This window comes from Cervus elaphus, chromosome 19 (assembly GCF_910594005.1).
Source record: "Cervus elaphus chromosome 19, mCerEla1.1, whole genome shotgun sequence".
NCBI classification, from domain to species: Eukaryota; Metazoa; Chordata; class Mammalia; order Artiodactyla; family Cervidae; genus Cervus; species Cervus elaphus.
This window is the reverse complement of record NC_057833.1, coordinates 84704696-84724957: the sequence shown is the minus strand read 5'-3', so window position 1 is coordinate 84724957 and position 20262 is coordinate 84704696. Positions and strand designations below refer to the sequence as shown.

Sequence of the window (20262 nt, the reverse complement as noted above, 5' to 3'; positions counted from 1 at the left end):
CACTTAAGCTATTTTCATTGTTTTTTTGTTTTTGCTGCTGTGATTAAGTTCCAGTGCCTTGTTTAAGTTTGAGTTGAGTGATCTTTCTTCAATTTAATTTGTCTTTTCTTAAACCAGTCCAGTGTACATATCAATTCTATTGCTGTCTTCTTCATCTCTGTGGTTGTATTGGTTACCTTTTTATGTTTTCCATCTCTTGCTGAAGTTCTCACTGTTACTATCCATTATTCTCCCCATTTCAGTGAATACCTTTATGAGTTTTACTTTATAAGGTAAATTGTAGTTCTTTCACTTGGAACATACTCATCTGCTTCTTCCTTTTGCTCGACTCTGTGTTGGTTGCTATACAGTGGGTGAAACAACCACCCCTTCTAGTCTTGAGGGAGTAGCCTCGTGTAGGAGATGAACCTTTTTGTTCAGACTTGCCCTAACTGTTTGTCATCTGTCAAACCTCTGTTTGTTGTCCAAGCAGCCTAATATATTTTTAATAGCCCTCAGTAGTTGAGGATGTGCCAATGCCTGTCACTGGCTCAAAGTGGAAGATTTCACCCCTCGATTCAGTGTGACTAGAAGCCAGGCCATCAGCTAACAGCTTTTAAACATATGTAGATATAATATATGTAGTCCTAAAAGGCTGCAAGCATAAGACCCACTGGTTACCAGAACCAGGCAATCTGAAAGTATATCTTGGAGAGCAATCACAAAAATCAGGGCTTCAGATGAGTGTATAACTTCTTTGTAAAAGATAATGGTGAATTGGAACAAGGCCAAAGAGAGCATCAAAATGACATTCACAGTCTATATTCCTTGAGAGCTGCTCCATATATGCTGCTACATGTGTGTCAAACCTGAAGCCTTTTTGTCGATCCAAAGGTCCAAGAGAAGTAAAGTAGCCTCTTTCATAGACTGGAAATGTGTTTCAGGGAGCTGTTTGTGCAGTGGTCTATGTGTGTTAACCTGCACAGAATCATCCCTCTAATTGCCACAGTCCATCACCTATGTATCCCAGCCCCTTCTATCAGATCAAGGTGATCAGGTAGCCATGAGTTCCATTTGCAAAATCTCAGGTGTAAAACACAAAAATCCAGGGCACCAGATACATGTAAAAGTTCGTACCAGTAGACTCTGGTGCTCTGGAACACTTCAGAGAATGAGGGTGAATATAGTGCCCACTCTCTGAAATCATTGAAAAAGGAATGCTCAGTCCCTAGATATTTGTTTAAAGAGAGCCCTGCCCCACGGGTCACAATCGCAATGACTAGGTAATAGGTCTCTTTCACAGAAAGATTGAACTCTTGGATCTGTTGCCTCTTCCTATTCCCTGGAAGTGGTAGCTGATTTACAACTCTGTCTTCATTGGTTTAGGTGTTGCAAGGTCTACAATTTTAAGCACTTTTACATGTATCTGGTGCCCTGGTTTTTTGTGTTTAACACCTGAGATTTTACAAATGGAACTGGCCTCCAAAGTCAAGTGAAACAAGGGTGTCCCCCTGGCAGCAGTCACACAAATCAGAGCGCCAGGTGGATAGGAGCTCCATTCTGGTAACACTGATTATTACAGTTCCATGTGATCAGGAATGCAAACTCCCCTGACCTCCAGAGCCAGGTGATCAAGAATCATACTGTCTGCAGCAGCCGCAAAAATTAGGATATCAGGCACATGTAGGCCCCGTTACAGGAGATATTGGTGCTCCAGAGCATGGCAAAGGGAAAGTATAAAAATGGTGCCCGCTACTCTCTGTTCCCAGAGAGTGTTCCAACAGGCTTGTAGATGTGCATGTGTTAAATTAGGTGCCTGCCTCTTAGGCCATGGTTTTAATGTAAGCATGTGATCCTTATTTGCTTTAAGTTTCAGTTGCCTTAACCTACCTCTGAGCTGAGCCCTGCGTGGAAGAGTTCAAGTTGTTCAGCCCCTTTTGGAACTTTCTACTAGATTGATACTGTTTTATGGGTCTCAAGATGCGATCCCTGTTGATTTTCAAAAGTAGATTTTTTTTGGATGGGGCTCATCTCTCAAGTGCATATCTTGAAATTTGCCGTGCCTGTTGTGGGGTTTGAGCCCTTCACTCCTCAGGGGGAAGCTCTGGTTTTGAGTTCCCTACAAGTTGTAGTTCACTGCAGTGTAGATTGGTTTTATCTTGTGCCACATTTGGTGATATTTTGTGCCAGCCCGTCTTGATGCTTTGATGTGATTTTCTTCTCATTTGCCAGATATATAATCATCATTCAGCCAACTTTTAGGTTTTTTTAAAGAGGAAGTCTTTGCATATGTAATTGTTGACTGTCTCCATGGGAGAAGGTGAGTTCAGGATCTTCCTATGTTGCCATCTTGAACTAGAACCTATACCTCCCCTCTTCATGTATGAATATATCCTACACATCTTTTTATATCAGTCATAGGTAACTTTGTTTTTTATATCCATGGCTTCCACTGACTTTAAGAGCCATTTAATAATAGTGGTTTCCATGGATCTGTTGCCAGTCTGCCTACATATAGGCCATGGATCTGCTGCTGGAAAAGCCCTTTACAAGTTGCTAAATCTCTTAAGTGTCTCAAGTTTCTCATCTGTAAATGGGAGAAAAATTGTATTCTGAGTAAGGTTGTTATGAAATTTAAGCACTTTTTAGTACATTGCCTAGTTGGTAGTGAGCAGCCAAATGTTGCCTGCCACCATTGTCATTATCATCACCGTTTTTACTTAGTCAGATTATTATTTATGGGGAAATGGGGTGTTTACCTTTTTTATTGTTGCAAATTGTGCTTCAGGGCATAACCTTGTGTATTCATTATTTTGCACGCATGTGATTTTATGAATACTTTGCAACAAGTACAATGTCAAGGCAAAAAGGAATATAAATTTGTAATTTTTATAGACATTTGCCAAATCACATCCCACAGGAATTATATCAGTTTTTCCTGTCATCAGAGTTTGACATAGTTTAAATGATCATGAATTTGCAGGTAGATTTCTGATGTTACTTCTGTTTCTAAATTATTCATAGTTTAAAATGACAATTTTTAAAGTTCTTCCTTTTTCTTTATTAAAACTACAATCCTGTCTGGAGAGCCTGCTGAAACAACCTTTCGTAAAATATGTATATTGGTGGCTTATTCTTTTAGGATTCTCATAGGTAACTTGTTAGTATTTAAGGGCTTAGAAGATGATCTTTACTCTTTTATATTCTATATTTTCGTATAGTTTTGTTTCCATAAATCTGAATTGTTTCAGATTCATTTACCTTTACTCTCCATAATCTTAGGACAATCTATTAGAAATATTCATATTTAAGAACCAAGAATCCAAAAATGAACTGAGGTTAGCTTTTTAATGTATTTTGAAAAAGTCTTTAATTAGGGCAATATTCTTCATTGTTATTATCAAAGAAAACTTAATAGGACAGAGGAACTTAAGATGTCAGAAAGTTTTCAAGGCTCATGGAGAAATAAAAAGATCAGTAAATAGTGGTCCCTGCTATACTTTTTTGTATTGGGTGAGCTAGATGTGGGCCGTTTCCAGGCTAGAAAATTTAAAAATGGACAAAGAAGAATGCTTGAATGGAGCTTTAGAAAATACCTGTATTTACTCATGTTAAATGCCTAAAAGTAAGTGAAAGAAATCAACACAAATCAACAGAAAATATAGTACAAATATATAATGCTATAGGAACCAATGAAATAAACAAATGCTTTAAACAGAATAGATAGATTATTACTAAGATTGTTTGATGTAGCAGTTCAGAGATAACTGGTGTGAGGAAGCAGTTTCAGTAGAATTGTGGGACTCAGTTGGAGAAGAATGAATAGGAGGAAAATAAGTAAATAAGGTAATCTTTGGCACAGTCATTATGGCAGCAAAAGGAATTTCTTTCTTAAAAATTATTAGTGCAAAGCTTCTGTTCATTTTAAAAAGTATGACTTTTAAACATCTGATTTTAATTTGTCAGTAATTGTTTTTTGTATATTATAGTCATCTTTAAAGTTTTTTATATTGCTTTTAATACTGGTTGCTGTTTTGTTGCCTTTCCTTTCACCACATTAAATTGATGCCATGAAATAGTCCTCCCTTTATGAACTAACATAGCTATTTTATTGAAAGTATATTTAAAACTCCACTCTATGTGATAACTGCCTTGTCAATTATGGAAATTGAGTAGTTGAGCATTATTTACATTGGAAATATTTTAACAGTGTTATGTGCAACTCATTATTGAAGAAGTAGGGTTACCTTTGTCCTTTTTCTTGAATTTTTAAAGAAACAACTTTACCAAGATCTAATTCTCGTGCATTAAAAGTCACCAGAGTATATAGATAGATAGCTGTTGACAAATGCACACGGCCTTATGATGACACTCTATTCAAGATCTAAAATATTTCCATCCCCCTAAGAAGAAAAGTTCTTCTCATGTTTAATAATTTTGACATCTAATTTTATTTCTTTGGTTCGTAAGTACAGATGAATGTAATTTTACTTATCAAATGTTGTTGTTGTTGTTCAGTCGCTAAGTCATATCCCACTCTTTGTGACCCCATGAATTGCAGTACGCCAGACTTCTCTCTTCTTCACTACCTCCCTGAGTTTGCTCAGATTCATGTCCATTGAGTCGGTGATGCCATCAAGCCATCTCATCCTCTGTCCCTCCCTTCTCATCCTGCCCTCAATCTTTCCCAGCATCAGGGTCTTTTCCAGTGAGTCAGCTCTTCGCATCAGGTGACCAAAGTATTAAAGCTTTAGCTTTAGCATAAGTCCTTCCACTTATCAAGAGTACCATGAATTAACTCCTGAAATGACTTGCTTTTTGTCTATGGAAATCTATTTCCGATTGATGCAATATTTCATGACCCATGCAAAGTTAAATATAAACAATTTTATTTAATTGAATGATTTTTAAGAATATCTAACAAAGTTGTTTTTATTTGATCTCACTTGTCAGTTTAGCACATTTCTTGTTTATTTGATTTTAAAATCCTCTGAAAATATAGACTATTCTATAGTACATAAACAGCCTATTTTCAACACTGTTGAATACTCTCTGCATTACTGTTTTTCCTCATAAAATTTTAAATCATGGTATAAATTTTCTCATTTTTTTGTGGAAATTCATATTTCAAAAAACTATTGGAAGTTTTAAAGAACTTCTAAGAGGAAGAACTATTTAAAAACATTTTTCCTTTTCATTCTCCTTCCAACCTGTCATCTCTACAGTTGAATATTTGGAATACCTATTGAAAATTAAGGAGAGCTACGTATCAATAAATAAAATGTGCTGTAAAATGGTTCTGATTTAAAGATAGGGCAAATATAATTTTTCTCATTTTAAGGTTAGTAAAAGTTAAGTTAAATAAGAGCTATATATGCCTCTGTAGTTTTTTTAGGACTCTGATTCTAGATCATACTTTGACTTTATGGCTATTCATTGCTCCATGCTGTTTCATAAAGTATATCTCAGAGACTCTTCCTGCCTCCATTCCTAATTGTGACTTCAGTTAGAGCTGATATTAATCACTTGCAAGGAGCCTGTCAGAAGTTATAACTTAATTATTTTCCTACTGTTTATTGAGTATTATTCTTGTGATTTTTAACTTGAATATTTTATATTTATGCAGTTGAGACTGAACCTCATTTAATTATTGAGCTTCCCAGGTGGCTCAGTAGTAAGGAATCCACTCCTGCCAATGCAGGAGATTCTGTTTGATCCCTGGGTCAGGAAGATCTATTGGATCAGAAAATGGCAACCAACCCCAGTATTCTTGCCTGAGAAATCCCATGGACAGAGGAGCCTGGTGGGCTACAGTCCATGGGGTCACAAGAGTCAGACATGGCTTAGTGGCCAACACATTTATCCAACTAAAACAGAACCTACTTTATTATGTCAGAATTCTTTGTATGTAAGTAGATTTTGAACCTTGTTTCAGTTTTCTTTAAATTCTGTTATTTTTAACATAGATTTTCAGTATAAACCACTCATTCTTATAAGAGTGATAATATTTACATAACCATATTTTAGATAAAAGTAAAGTAAGGTAGAAGTATGAAGGAATGAGATGAAAAGGGGGTTACAGCTTTTTCGTTATGTAGAAGTTCCTGGCATCTTCAAAGAAAACAGGTTTGACTGAAAGTATAGTTAAATTAAAGAACAGTTCGTTTTAAATAATAGGAGAATATTCTGATGATTTAAAAAAAAAAACAGAGGGTACCTTGAAGGGATTAACATTCTCTATACTTGGATGTTTTTTGGACTAAGGCAGCCAGCTGGGATCTTCTTGACCCAGGGATCGAACCCAGGTCTCCTGCTTTGCGGGCCAACTCTCCATCATCTGCCACCAGAGAAGCCTCATATATCTGGTTATCCTAAGTCTTCTTTAGGGCTCTCTGCACTATATAAATTCATTGTTTTCTTTGTCTTTTCCTTCTTCAGTACTTCTCTCAACATTTTACCTTAGACTTATCTAATTCATAGGTTATTCAGGTGTTTTTTTTTTTAACATTTAAAGAATTTTTAAATTCTTAAACAAGGGATTTCTTTAAAACAGAAGTTTGTGGAAGAAAGAAAAACCCAATCACTTTCATATAAAACTTTTCAAATAGTAGTCAAGTTAAATTTAACTTTTAGCATGGATAGGAAAAATTAACTATAGAATCTGTTGTTCCACAGGTACTGTGAGAATAGAGATGTTTCGAAATATGCAGAATGCAGAAATCATCAGAAAAATGACTGAAGAATTTGATGAGGTATAGCATTTCACTGTTTATACAAATTGCCTGCTTGTACTTGTAAATGGTGACTATGTTGATTATATTAAGTTTTGTTTTGACTTGGTACTTAGTATAAGAGAAGTTATAGTATCTTCTCATTTATGTGATAATCCATGCTGTTAATTCCAAAATGAATCATCTTTGGAAATTTTATTACATTGCATGGAGATAGTAGCACTGAATAATGACTGATGGCTGATAATGATTGGAAAATTAATGGTATGAGGTATGAGTTGACTCTTGACATTCATTCTTGAAGAGCATCTAAAATCCTGAATTTATAAATGTACCTCCAACAGCTTCATACTCTGTGGAATGCTAGTCCTCTTAAATATTTTAAAGAAAAAAGGGTTTGGAGGTCAAGGAAATGTCAGAAGGCTGGCTATTATACCTACCTTAGATCTTGTCAAAGCACATTATCTTATTTAAGGTTATTAGAAATCCTAACAATGAAAAATTTCCTAAATTTAATCTGGAATTCCCCAGATTATTTCATATGGATCCCTGCCACTGACATGTGTCCCTCTGCCCTCCCCCGCCCCATTTCCATTTTCTGTGTGTGTGTATAGTACTTCCATTTGGAACACTCTACTTGAGATAATATGATTTCTATTCAGAATACATGTTTTCTTTGCTAGTTTTCATGAGTTAATCATGCATGATTTTCCATTTTAAGACTTAAATATTCTTTCAAGTAGTTTTACACAGGTCATAAATGTTTATTTTTGAGACACTTTAACAATTTTATTTCTTTATTTATAGTGAACTCAATTCATGTCAAGCTTTAGGCCAGCATCAGTTCCTGTTTTAACATTCTGCCTTTGGTATTATTTTCTATTTTCTTATAGGTGTTCCTTTGTTTTGACCTTCAACACTAACCACAAAGATTGGTTTTCTTATAAGTCCACTCTTTTAGTAAGATGGGTTTAGGTTTTTTATTAATAGTAGTGGTAGTATTTATTTTTAATTGAAACTAGTACTACAAATGCATACTAAAGTAAATATTCAAGCATAGGCTGCTCAGTGTGTTTTTTTCATCAGGTGTTCACCTTTAGCAGCAGTATCAAAATGTTTTCCTGTGCATCTTTCTAGATAAACGTTCTGTCACTGGCTTTCAGACTATGTAGTCACAATTTATGGGACATACGGAAGACCTTGAATTGTAACCTGTGGACATAATATTTCAGAATCACTTGCCTGTATTTCTGTAATCTCAAAAAGCTCTGAGTTCATAATCCAAACTTTCAGGTTTGGCTCTAAGGCCACTTGGCCTCAACTAACATGAGGCTGCTGCTGCTGCTAAGTCACTTCAGTCGCGTCTGACTCTGTGCGACCCCACAGACGGCAGCCCATCAGGCTCCCCCTTCCCTGGAATTCTCCAGGCAAGAACATGAGGCTATTTACAGTCAATTTTTATTTCTCACAGTCAGTTTGAATATGTATATATGCATTGCTGTTAAATATTAATGTTCTTAACTGCAGAGTGCTACACCAGATTTTATTGGGGTATGATGAAATATAAGGTTATACACCAAGTTCACTTTTAAAATTTAAAAACCCTAGATTCTGAAACATTTCTGTGGGGCTACTGTTCAGTAAAATATATTTTTTTGTTGTTGTTAATACATGAGTTTATATGTTAGAAATAGAAGCTAAAGCCAGGTAACATACAGTTAAGGTGCAAGTAGTAGGTTTACTCACCAGCTACTGTTCTACCATGCGTGGCCTGCAATACAGGTGATTCAGATTGTAGATTTAAAAGTGGTATATGTTTTGGACCTTCCAAGGACTAACACATGATGGATGATTATTAAGTATTTTAAGACAGTAGTTCCCAAACTAAATTTAAGCTGCAAATTAATGTCTCACTGGGATACTGATGCCAGGCTCCCTTACACATGCCCTAGACATTTGATTAATTTGTAAGGCATGTGACCTTGGCATAGGGATTTTTTTAAAAAAAAGCTCACCAGGTGATTTTAACACAGAACAACTATTGATCGAGAAATATTATTCTAAGGTAAGTAAAAAGAGGAATCCAAGATTTAAGTTAAAAGAACACTTTATATATGAAAACAGGCTGAGGGGAAAACAAAAATGAATACAGTGTAACAAATGAAATTATTCAGAATGCATGTTTCATATTCTTAAACATTTTGTCTGAATATTTGAGATTATTGACCTAATCAAAGACTTTTAAAAATCAGCATTCTGTTTGAATACAATTCTGTTCTAATATTATTTTGATTGTTATTAGAATATATTAACTTAAAGCAGAATTAGATATCTCCTAGGGCTTTATAAAAGTAAATAAATATAATTGTGATGATTAGAAATTTTAGTAAATATATTGTTTCAATTTTAAATATCTATATAATACTTTTAATTAGGTGGCTTAAAACAGTGTCATTAAAAAAATAGGATGCTTACTCATTTGCTTGAGATTTTCTTGTATAACCAATTTGAAAAATAAAAATTTGAACTCAGAATAATGAATAAATAAATAAACACACAAACAAATATACAAAATTTCCAGAGATGATATTAGTGAACAAGATGTGCCAGACCTATTTGACAATGATAATTGTCTCCAAGTATGACAAGATTTAATGAAGCAAGAACAAGTGGAAATTCTGTTTAAAGGTGGTATTGTGTTTTGGAGGGACAGACTATGTATTTGCAAAAGCCATTGATGATGCAGAGTGCTAAGACTTATGAGCTCAGTACATAATAAGCATAAGTGGGAGTGAATCACACATTGTTCACTGTAATGAATTCAATGAAAATATAATTCAGATGCAGATAACAAAAATTTTTATCTTCAATTCTTTAGAAAGATATTAATCTTTTGCTACTGTGTATATACTTGAGAATGCATGTAAATGCTTGCATATTATTAAATAAACAGTTTTGGTTTTTTTTTTCTTAAATACTGAATAGGTCATTTAATTCCTTGGGGGTGGAAGGAGGTTAGTTTTTAAATTATGATTTGTGATAAAATTCTGCAATATCTGATGAAAGGAGTCATTAGATCCCAAGATCCTAGAAAAATGCCTAGTTAGTAGAGAAAAGCCACTAAACTTCTGTTGAATGAATGACTGAATATGTTGCATTACAGTGAAGTGAAGTAAATTAAAGGTGAAATGAAGTAGAAGTCATTTCAGTTGAAATTGTTTAAATTGAAAAAGTTGTCAAAAGTATGTTTTTGCGTGAAAAAATAGTATGCTGTAGCTTCTATTCCTTATTACAAACTAATCATACCCAGTTATTACATGACCTTTTTTGAAAGCCCTACAAATCTCTACCTGGCCAAAAGTCTTTTATAATTGTAATAACAACCTAATTTAGAAATATGTTAATTTCCAAAGCAGTCTATGACTCTTCAGGGTCAGTAGATATACTTGGTTCCTGGTGGAGTCAGTTGTCATGAGATAAAGCAAAATGTAATTGTATTTCTTCCTGAGATTATTAGAATCAGATCTCCATATATAAATTCTTAGATATGGTTTCTCAAAGGTCAGTTTGTATAGTTTTAAAATATTTAGGTAAGACTTCTATGTTGGTGAATCTTTGCAACAGAACACATTTCACATTCAGCTGACCCGTGGACAACGTGGGTATTGGTTACTGTAATGCCTCTGTAGCTGAAAATCGTCAGTATAACTTTTGACACTCCCAAAAGTAACTACTAATACCTTACTATTGACTGGAAACTTTACCAAATAATATTAAGTCAGTTAACACATATTTTGTGTTTTATGTGTAGTATATGCTATATTCTTATAATAAAGTAATCTAGAGAAAATAAAATGTTATTAAAATCATCAAAAGGGGAAAGTAAATTTACAGTTTTGTGTACTATGTTTATCATTACTGTAAGTTTGTCATCAGTTTACAAGGTTAATCATCCATTAGTACCTATATCAGTATTGTCTTATATGATACAAAACACCATAGTAGGTCTTACATATATAGGTAACACTAGACGTCAAAAATGAAAAGATAATGTGAATAATTCATATTGATTTATAATTATGATTTATGGGTGATGATGAAGAAGGCAGTAATATAGTTGCTTTTATATTAGCCTAGCGTAACTGATAAAATTGTTTCACAGTAGCCTTGCCTTTACACTAATGAATGGTTATAAAATTTTTAAGCATACAGTATTACTGTCATATTTATAATATGCTATTGGAAACAGTTTTTAAAATCACGCTGATACGTAGTTTCAGCTCATATACAGCTGATACAAGGTATGCTGATACATAGTTTCTCCAGCTATATGAGAGACAGTATGTCATACTATATAGTAATGTAACTCTTTGAAAGCAAAGTTCTAGAACACTGTGTACAAAATACCACTCACCTTATGCTTATCTTGCACACAAAACGTAATTGAACACTTAAGGAATGGTGATGGCACAAGAACTCATACAGTTCTTGCCATAAAAAGATAAAGATACTGCTAAGGTGTGTCTGACTCTTGCGATCCTGTGAACTGTAGCCTGCCAGGCTCCTCTGTCCATGGCATTCTCCAGGCAAGAATACTGGAGTGGGTTGTGATTTCCTTCTCCAGGGGAACTTCCCGATCCAGGAATTGAACCCAGGTCTCCCACATTGCAGGTGGATGCTTTACCTACTGAGCTATGTGGGACGTTTTCCGTTGGAGACACACACATATACAACAGATAGATTTATTAAGTGTATGGCATGGTGACTATTTGCTGTTCCTTAAGTGGAAGTGAATCATCATAAAAGTCTTTTTCCTCATCTTTACATTGGGTACGCTGAGGAAGAGGAGAGTTTGGTCTCACTGTTTCAGAGATGGCAGATGTGGAGGAGGTGGAACAGTAGGCAGGAAAACAGGCATATTCAGTGTAATTTTATGCAAATACATCATAATTTCTGTCTGAATTTTGCTTTTTCATCTGTATAAAAATGATTCTATATAATACCAAACCTTCTTCCACCATTTGCTTTAGTTTCAGTGCCCTATAATAAAAGGGTCCTTGTAAAAGAAGTTAAAGATAGTGTTTGAGTAAGATTGTCTAATGTTATTTGCTTTTTGGAATTGTCTCTTCTATGTGTTCTTCCTCATATTGTACAGTACTGGTTTGGAAGCGCTCATCTCTATCAAGTCATCTTCTCATAATTCCTTTGGTGTAGTGTTTGTTAGCTCTTGATTTCTCCAAGATTCGTATCTTAAAATGTTTCACCACACCCCACCTTTTATGCCATATTCATAGTCTCTATCATGATTCCTTTGATAGGCTCTCTCCTAAGTCCTCTGAAGTCATGGAAAACATCTGGGCAAAATTTATCTCCAGTGGGAATTCATTATTTCAGGCCTGATAGCTTTCATGACTTTTTCTGTAGCAACAGTGGCAACTTCCGTGGTGAAGTTCTTCCAGACTTTCATGATGTTCTATCTTCCATAGTACAGAGACAATCCTTTCCTTCAAATACTGTGTGTCATGAGGCCCTCATGTGAACATTTTATTCAGTGATCAGGCACAGTAAAGGACAGAAACAGTAAGGACCTAACAGAAGCAGAAGACATTAAGAAGAGATGGCAAGAATACACAGAAGAACTATACACAAAAGGTCTTAATGATCCAGATAATTGCAATGATGTGGTCACTATCTTGGAACCAGACATGTTGGAGTGTGAGGTCAAGTGGGCCTTAGGAAATAATTACTATGAACAAAGCTAGTGGAGGTGACGGAATTCCTCCTGAGCTATTTAAAATCCTGAGAGCTACACTCAGTATGTCAGCAGACTTTGAAAACTCAGCTGCAGGACTCGAAAAGGTCAGTTTTCATTCCAGTCCCAAAGAAAGGCAATGTTCAAACTACCATTCATTTGTGCTCATTCCACGTGCTAGCAAGGTAATGCTCAAAATTCTTCAACCTAGGCTTCAGCAGTATCTGAACTTCCAAATGTACCAAGAACTTCCAAATATACAAGCTGAGTTTCGAAGAGGCAGAGGAACCAGAGATCAGATTGCCAACGTCCATTGGATCATAGAGAAAGCAAAGGAATTCCAGAAAAACTTCTGTTTCATTGACTAAGTGAAAGTCTTGGACTGTGTGGATCATAGCAAATTACGAAAATTTCTTCGAGAGATGGAAGTACTAGACCACTTTACCTGCCTCCTGAGAAACCTGTATTCAAGTCAAGAAGCAACAGTTAGAACTGAACATGGAACAACTGACTGGTTCAAAATTGGGAAAGGAGTACAACAGCAGCACTATATATTGTCACCCTACTCATTTAACTTATGTACAGAGTGTGTGTTCGCATGCTGAGTCACTTCAGTGGTGTCTGACTCGGTGCAATCCTGTCACTTTAATCCACCAGGCTTTTCTCTCCATGGGATTCTCCAGGCAGTACTGGAGTTGGTTGCCATTTTGTACTCCAGGGCATCTTCCCAACCCAGGGATCAAACCTGAGTCTCTTACATCTACCTGCATTGGCAGGCAAGTTCTTTACCACTAGTGCCACCTGGGAAGCCCCTGTATGCAGAATACATTATGTGAAATGCCAGGCTGGATGAATCACAAGTTAGAATCAGGGTTGCTGGGATAAATATCAATTTCAACCTCAAATATGCAGATAATGCCACTCCAATGACAGTAGTTGAAAAGGAACTATAGAACTTGACATGGGTGAAAGAGGAGAGTGAAAAAGCTGGCTTGAAACTCAACATTCAAAGACTAAGAAGACCATGGCATTGAGTCTCATCACTTTATGGCAAATAGAAGGGGAAAAAGTGGAAATAGTGACAGATATTATTTTCTTGGGATCGAAAATCTCCGTGGACAGTGACTGCAACCATGAAATTAAAAGACCCTTCTCCTTGGAAGGAAAGCTTATGAAAAACCTCGACCGCATTTTAAAAAGCTGAGACATCACTTTGCCGACAAAGGTACATACAGTCAAAGCTATGGTTTTTCCAGTAGTCATGTATGGATGTGAGAGTTGGACTGTCAAGAAGGCTGACCACCGAAGAATTTATGCTTTTGCATTGTGCTTTTGGAGAAGATTCTTGAGAGTCCCTTGGACTGCAGAGTCAACCCTAAAGGAAGTAAACCCTGAATATTCATTGGAAGTTCTGATGCTGAAGCTCCAATACTTTGGCCATCTGATGTGAAGAACAAACTCACTGGAAAAGACCCTGGTGCTCAGAAAGATTGAAGGCAAAAGGAGAAGAGGGTGGCAGAGGATGAGATAGTTAGATAGCATCATGGACTCAATGGAAATTAATTTCAGCAGACTCCAGGAGATAGTGAAAGATAGGTGAGCTTGGCATGCTGTAGACCATGGGGCTGCAAAGGATCGCACGTGACTTAGGAACTGAACAGCAACAACTGTGACTTCCTGATCTAAAGACTGAATTAGAGATGTTTTATTTGAGAACAGTTTGATTACTTTGACACCTTCAGTGTTGAATTCATAGGGTTCTGGGTAATCAGGGGCATTGTTCATTATGAAAAGAATTTTAAAAGTCAGTCTCTTACTGGCAAGGTACTTCCTAACTTCAGCGACAAAGCATTAATGGAATCAGTCCAGAAAAAGGGTTCTCATTGTCCATGCATTCTTATTGTACAACCAAAAGTCTGGTAGCCAGTGTTTATCTTTTCCACTTCAAGGCTGAGGAGTTTGTAGTTTTTTAGTTTAGAGGAGTCTTGATCATAAACCTGACTTCCGTGTATACAAAAAGTAGAGTTAACCTATGCCTTCTTACCTTATGGCCTGGTGCTAACTTCTGTTTCTTACTAATAATGTTCTTTATGTTAATTTTTTTCCTGAAAAAATTTTTTTTCACAGAAGTGCACTTTCATCTGCATTAAAAACTTGTTCAGGCAGACTTACATACCACTGAGCAAGTGCAGTTGTAAATAAACTTTGTCTTTTCTCCACTTAGTCTGTTGGTTGTCAGTTAATCTTCAGGCCCTCTCTGCAGGATCCAAGCTGGAAGGGAAAAAAGTTTTTCCTTTCAGAAGTTTTGTTGACTAGGACAGGATGGTTGGAACTTTCTGCTCAGTCCAGAGACAGTAGCTGCAGCTGAGATCACTAGTCCAGCAAAGCTGAGCTACTCTCCTGCCGCTGAGATGTGTAGGAACACACCCAGCTGTGAACAGTGAGGTGTCTCTTATGCTGGAGAGCAGTTTCTAGCGCTGTTGACACTACGCAAGGGTCTGTGGCTCTTGCCAGTTCCTGCAGGTGCCCTGTCCTTAGCTGGCCAGGAGAGAAAACAGTATGGACAAGTAGAAGAACATAAGCTCACTTCCTCCCATAAGAATATCAAAGTCACAGCTAACTTCTGTATAGCCATAAATAAAAAAGACTGAAACCTTCCAAAAAGGTACTCTACATCCAAAGACAGGAAATCACGAGGTGATAGGTGGAGCACATTTGTGATATAATCAAATCCTGTACATCTTGAGTGACCCAGAAACTGGAAAATAATTCGATCACAGAAATTTTCCCATGGGAGTGAGAGCTCTGAGCCCCACATTAGGCTCCCTAGCCTGTGGGTCTGGCATCAGGATGAAGAGCCTCCAGAGCATTTATTTGGCTTTTGATCACAGGAGCTCCATAGGACTGGTGAAAACAGAGACTCCAGTCTTGGATGATGAACATGAGGTTGTGTGAGTACCAGGACTCAGAGGGAAAGCAGTGACTTCATAGGAGCCTGGGCGGAGTTAATCCTGCTCTTGGAGGGCTTCCTGGGAGGGAGAATGTGGCTGTGGCTCTCTATTGGGTCATAAAAGTTGGCAGTGAACATATCCGTAAGAAATCATCTGAAAGTTGACATCTTGCTTGGGACATTAGCACGAAGACCTGGCACCATCCAACAGCCTGTAGGTTCCAGTCCTAGAATACCTCAGACCAAGTGAGCAACAGGACTGGAAAACAGCCCCACCCGTCAGTCAAGAGGCTGCTTAAAGACTTCCTGATCCCACAGCCACCTCTTGGCACACCTTTTGACAAAGCCCTGCCCACCAAAGAGCCAAAATCCAACTCTACCCACCATGCCCTCCCACCAGGAAAGTTCCACAAGCCTCTAGACCAGCCTCACCCACCAGGGAGAAGACAGCTGAAGCAAAAAACATATAGTCTTACACCCTGTGGAGCTGAGTCCACAAACACGTCAGAACTTACAGTGGGACCAGCTGGGACCTGACTGTTGTGTTATGAGAGGGGATTGTACTGCTGTAACACATAGGACGTGCTCAGCAGAGGGCTTCTTTTTCAAAGTCAAGAATAATAGCTTTACACATACATAAAATAAAAATAGAACTTTAGACAAAACGAGATGACAGAAAACATGTTCCAGATAAAGGAACAAAATTAAGTCCCAAAACAACTAAGTGATGTGGAGATAGGTAACTACATGAGAAAGAGTGCAGAGCAATGATTGGAAATGTGATGCATTTAGGGAGAGAATGGATACACAGAGCAGTAAGTTAAAAGAAGTTTTTAACAAGGGTTAGAAAAATAAAGAATGCAGTATCTGGGGACTTCCTGGTGGTCCACTGGTGAAGAATCCTCCTGCCAGTGAACGGTACATGGGTTTGATCCCTGATCCAGGAAGACCCCCCTTGAAGTAGGACAACTCGGCCCGTGTGTCAGCTGCTGAGCCTGCGTGCTGCAGCTACTGAAGCCCATGCACCCTAGAGACCATGCTTTGCAACAAGAGAAGCTACCACTGCAATGAGAAGCTTGCACACTGAAACCAGAAAGTAGCCCCTGCTTGCCGTAAGTAGAAAAGCCTGTACATAGCATTGAAGACCCAGTACAGCCAAAAATCAAGTAAAGAAAAAATTTAGAAAGAAGAGAAAAACTGATATGAAACATACAGTGGAAGGAAGCATTAAATGAATAAAGCAGAAGACCAAATAAGTGTACTGGTAGGCAGAGTAGTGTATATCACCATTGTGATTTAGAATAAAGGAAAAAGAATGGAAAGAAACAATAGTGGTTTTTTTCTTTTTTGTTGAAGGATAATTGCTTTATAGAATTTTCTTGTTTTCTGTCAAACTTCAAAATAAATCAGCCATAGGTGTACGCACATCCCCTCTTTTCAATCTCCTCCCCATCCCACCCCTCTAGGTTGATACAGAGCCCCTGTTTGAGTTTCCTGAGCTGTACAGCAAATTCCTGTTGGCTATCTATTTTACATATTGTAATGTAAGTTTCCATGTTACTCTTTCCATACATCTCACCCTCTCCTGCCCTCTCCCCATGTCCATAAGTGAATTCTCTATGTCTGTTTCTCCAGTGCTGCCCTGTAAATAAATTTTGCAGTACCAATTTGCTAGATTCCATATATGTGCATTAGAATATGATATTTATCTTTCTCTTTCTGACTCACTTCACTCTGTATACTAGGTTCTAGATTCATCCACCTCATGAGAACTAACTCAAATGTGTTCCTTTTTATGGTTGAGTAATATTCCATTGTTTCTCTGTACCACACTTCTTATCCGTTCATCTCTTGATGGACATCTAGGTTGCTTCCATATTCTAGCTATTTTAAATAGCGCTGCAATGAACAGTGGGATACATGTGCCTTTTCAATTTTGGTTTCCTCAGGCTATATGCATAGGAGTGAGATTGCTGGGTCATATGGTGGTTTTATTCCTAGTTTCTTAAGGAATCTCCATACCATCTTCCATAGTGGCTGTATCAATTTCATTCCCATGAACAGTGCAGGAGCATTTCCTTTTCTCCACACCCTCTCCAGCATTTATTGTTTGTACACTTTTTGATGAGGGCCATTCTGACTGGTGTAAGGTGATAATCTCATTTTGGTTTTGATTTGCATTTCTCTAACAGTGAGCTGTGTTGAGCATCTTTTCATGTGTTTGTTAGCCATTGGTATATCTTCCTTGGAGAAATGCCTGTTTAGGTCTTTTTCCCACTTTTTGATTGGGTTGTTTGTTTTTCTGGCATTGAGTTGTATGAGCTGCTTGTATATTTTGGAAATTCATCCTTTGTCAGTTGTTTCATTTGCTATTATTTTCTGCCATTCTGAGGGTTGTCTTTTCATCTTCCTTATACTTTCCTTTGCTGTGTAAAAGCTTTTAAATTTAATCAGGTCCCACTTGTTTACCTTTGTTTTTATTTCCGTTAACCTAAGAGGTGGGTCATAGAGGATCTTGCTTTGATTTATGTCATTCAGTGTTCTGCCTATGTTTTCCTCTAAGAATTTTATAGTTTCTGGTCTTATATTTAGGTCTTTAATCCATTTTGAGTTTATCTTTCTGTATGGTGTTAGGAAGTGTTCTAATTTCATTCTTTTATATGTAGCTGTCCAGTTTTCCCAACACCATTTATTGAAGAGGCTGTCTTTGCTCCACTGTATATTCGTTTGTCAAAAATAAGGTACCCATAGGTGCATGGGTTTATTTCAGGGCTTTCTACCTTGTTCCATTGTTCTATATTTCTGTTTTTGTGCCAGTAGCATACTACCTTGATGACTGTAGCTTTGTAGTATAATCTGAAGGCAGGAAGGTTGATTCCTCCAGCTACATTCTTTTTTCTCAAGACTGCCTTGGCTGTTTGGGGTCTTTGTGTCTCCATATGAATTGTGAAATTCTTTGTTCTAGTTCTGTGAAAAATGCCATTGGGTGGAGAGGGAGGTGGGAGGGGGGGATCAGGATGGGGAATACATGTAAATCCATGGCTGATTCATGTCAATATATGACAGAAACCACTACAATATTGTAAAGTAATTAATTAGCCTCCAACTAATAAAAATAAATGGAAAAAAAATGCCATTGGTAATTTGATAAGGGGTCACATTGCATCTGTAGATTACATTTGGTAGTATAGTCATTTTCACAATATTGACTCTTCCTACCCTGGAACACGGACTATCTCTCCATCCGTTTATGTCATCTTTGATTTCTTTCATCAGTGTCTTATAATTTTCTGTGTGCAGTTCTTTTGTCTCCTTAAGTAAGTTTATTCCTAGATATTTAATTCTTTTTGTTTCAGTAGGAATGGGATTGATTCCTTAATTTGTCTTTCTTATTTTTTTATTATTAGTATATAGAAATGCAAGTGATTTCTGTGTATTGATTTTGTTTCCTGCAACTTTGCTAAATTCACTGATGAGCTCTAGTAATTTTCTGATACTGTCTTTAGGGTTTTCTATGTACAGTTACATGTCATCTGCATACAGTGAGTTCTTTACTTATTCTTTTCCGATCTGGATTCCTTTTATTTCTTTTTCTTCTCTGATTGCTGTAGATAGGACTTCCAGAAATATGTTGAATAATAGTAGTAAAAGTGGACACCCATGTCTTGTTCCTGTTCTTAAGAGGAATGCTTCTTTCAATTTTTCAACATTGAGAATAATGTTGCTGTAGGCTTCTTATATATGGCCTTTACTATGTTGAGGTAGGTTCCTTCTGTGCCCATTTTTTGAAAAGTTTTAATCATAAATGGGCGCTGAATTTTTTCAAAGATTTTTTCAGCATCTATTGAGATGATCATATTGTTTTTATTTTCAATTTGTTAATATGCTGTATCACATTGATTGATTTGCTTTTATTGAAGAATCCTTATATCCCCAGAATAAACCCTACTTGATCATTGTATATGAGCTTTTTGATGTGTTGCTAAATTCTCTTTGCGAAACTTTTGCTGAGGATTTTTGCATCTATGTTCATCAGTGATATTGGCCAGTAGTTTTCTTTTTTTGTGTTGTCTTTGTCTGATTTTGGTATCAGGGTAATGGTGGCCTCATAGAATGAGATTGGAAGTATTCCTTCCTTTGCAATTTTTTGAAAGAGTTTTAGAAGGATAGGCATTAGCTTTTCTCTAAATGTTTGATAGAATTCTCCTGTGAAGCCATCTGGTCCTGTGCTTTTGTTTATTGGGAGATTTTTGATGAAAGCTGAAATTTCAGTGCTTGTAATAGTGTTGTTTATAATTTCTGTTTCTTCCTGGTTTAGTCTTGGAAGATTGAACTTTTCTAAGAATCTGTCCACTTCTTCCATATTATCCATTTTATTGCCATATATTGCTCATAATAGTCTCTTATAATCCTTTGTATTTCTACATTGTCTTTTGTAACCTCTCCTTTTTCATTTCTAATATTGTTAATTTGATTCTTCTTTTTCTCTTGATGAGTCTGGCTAAAGGTTTGTTAATTCTGTTTACTTTCTCAAAGAATCATCTTTTAGTTTTATTAATCTTTGCTATTGTTTCTTTCATTGCCTTTTCGTTTATTTCTGCTAGGATCTTTATGATTTCTTTCCTTCCACTAATTTTGGGGGTTTTTTGTTCTTCTTTCTCCAGTTGTTTTAGGTGTAAAGTTAGCTTGTCTATTTGATGTTTTTATTGTTTCTTGAGGAGCCTACCAGGAGCCTACCAGGCTCCTTTGTCCATGGGATTTTCCAGTCAAGAGTACTGGAGTGGGTTGCCATTGCCTTCTCTGCCATTGGTGTGAGTGGGGTGTTAAATTCTCCTACTATTATTGTGCTA

General features: G+C 36.7%; 1 protein-coding gene across 1 annotated transcript in view; it reads left to right on the top strand.

The window, feature by feature from the left end:
• The window catches only part of STAG1 (stromal antigen 1), a 499198-nt gene that overhangs the window by 277445 nt on the left and 201491 nt on the right, over positions 1 to 20262 (top strand). The window contains exon 6 of the mRNA XM_043874053.1: positions 6655 to 6731. Coding sequence (XP_043729988.1) covers positions 6655 to 6731 — 77 coding nt within the window. The remainder of the gene's footprint in view (positions 1 to 6654; positions 6732 to 20262) is intronic.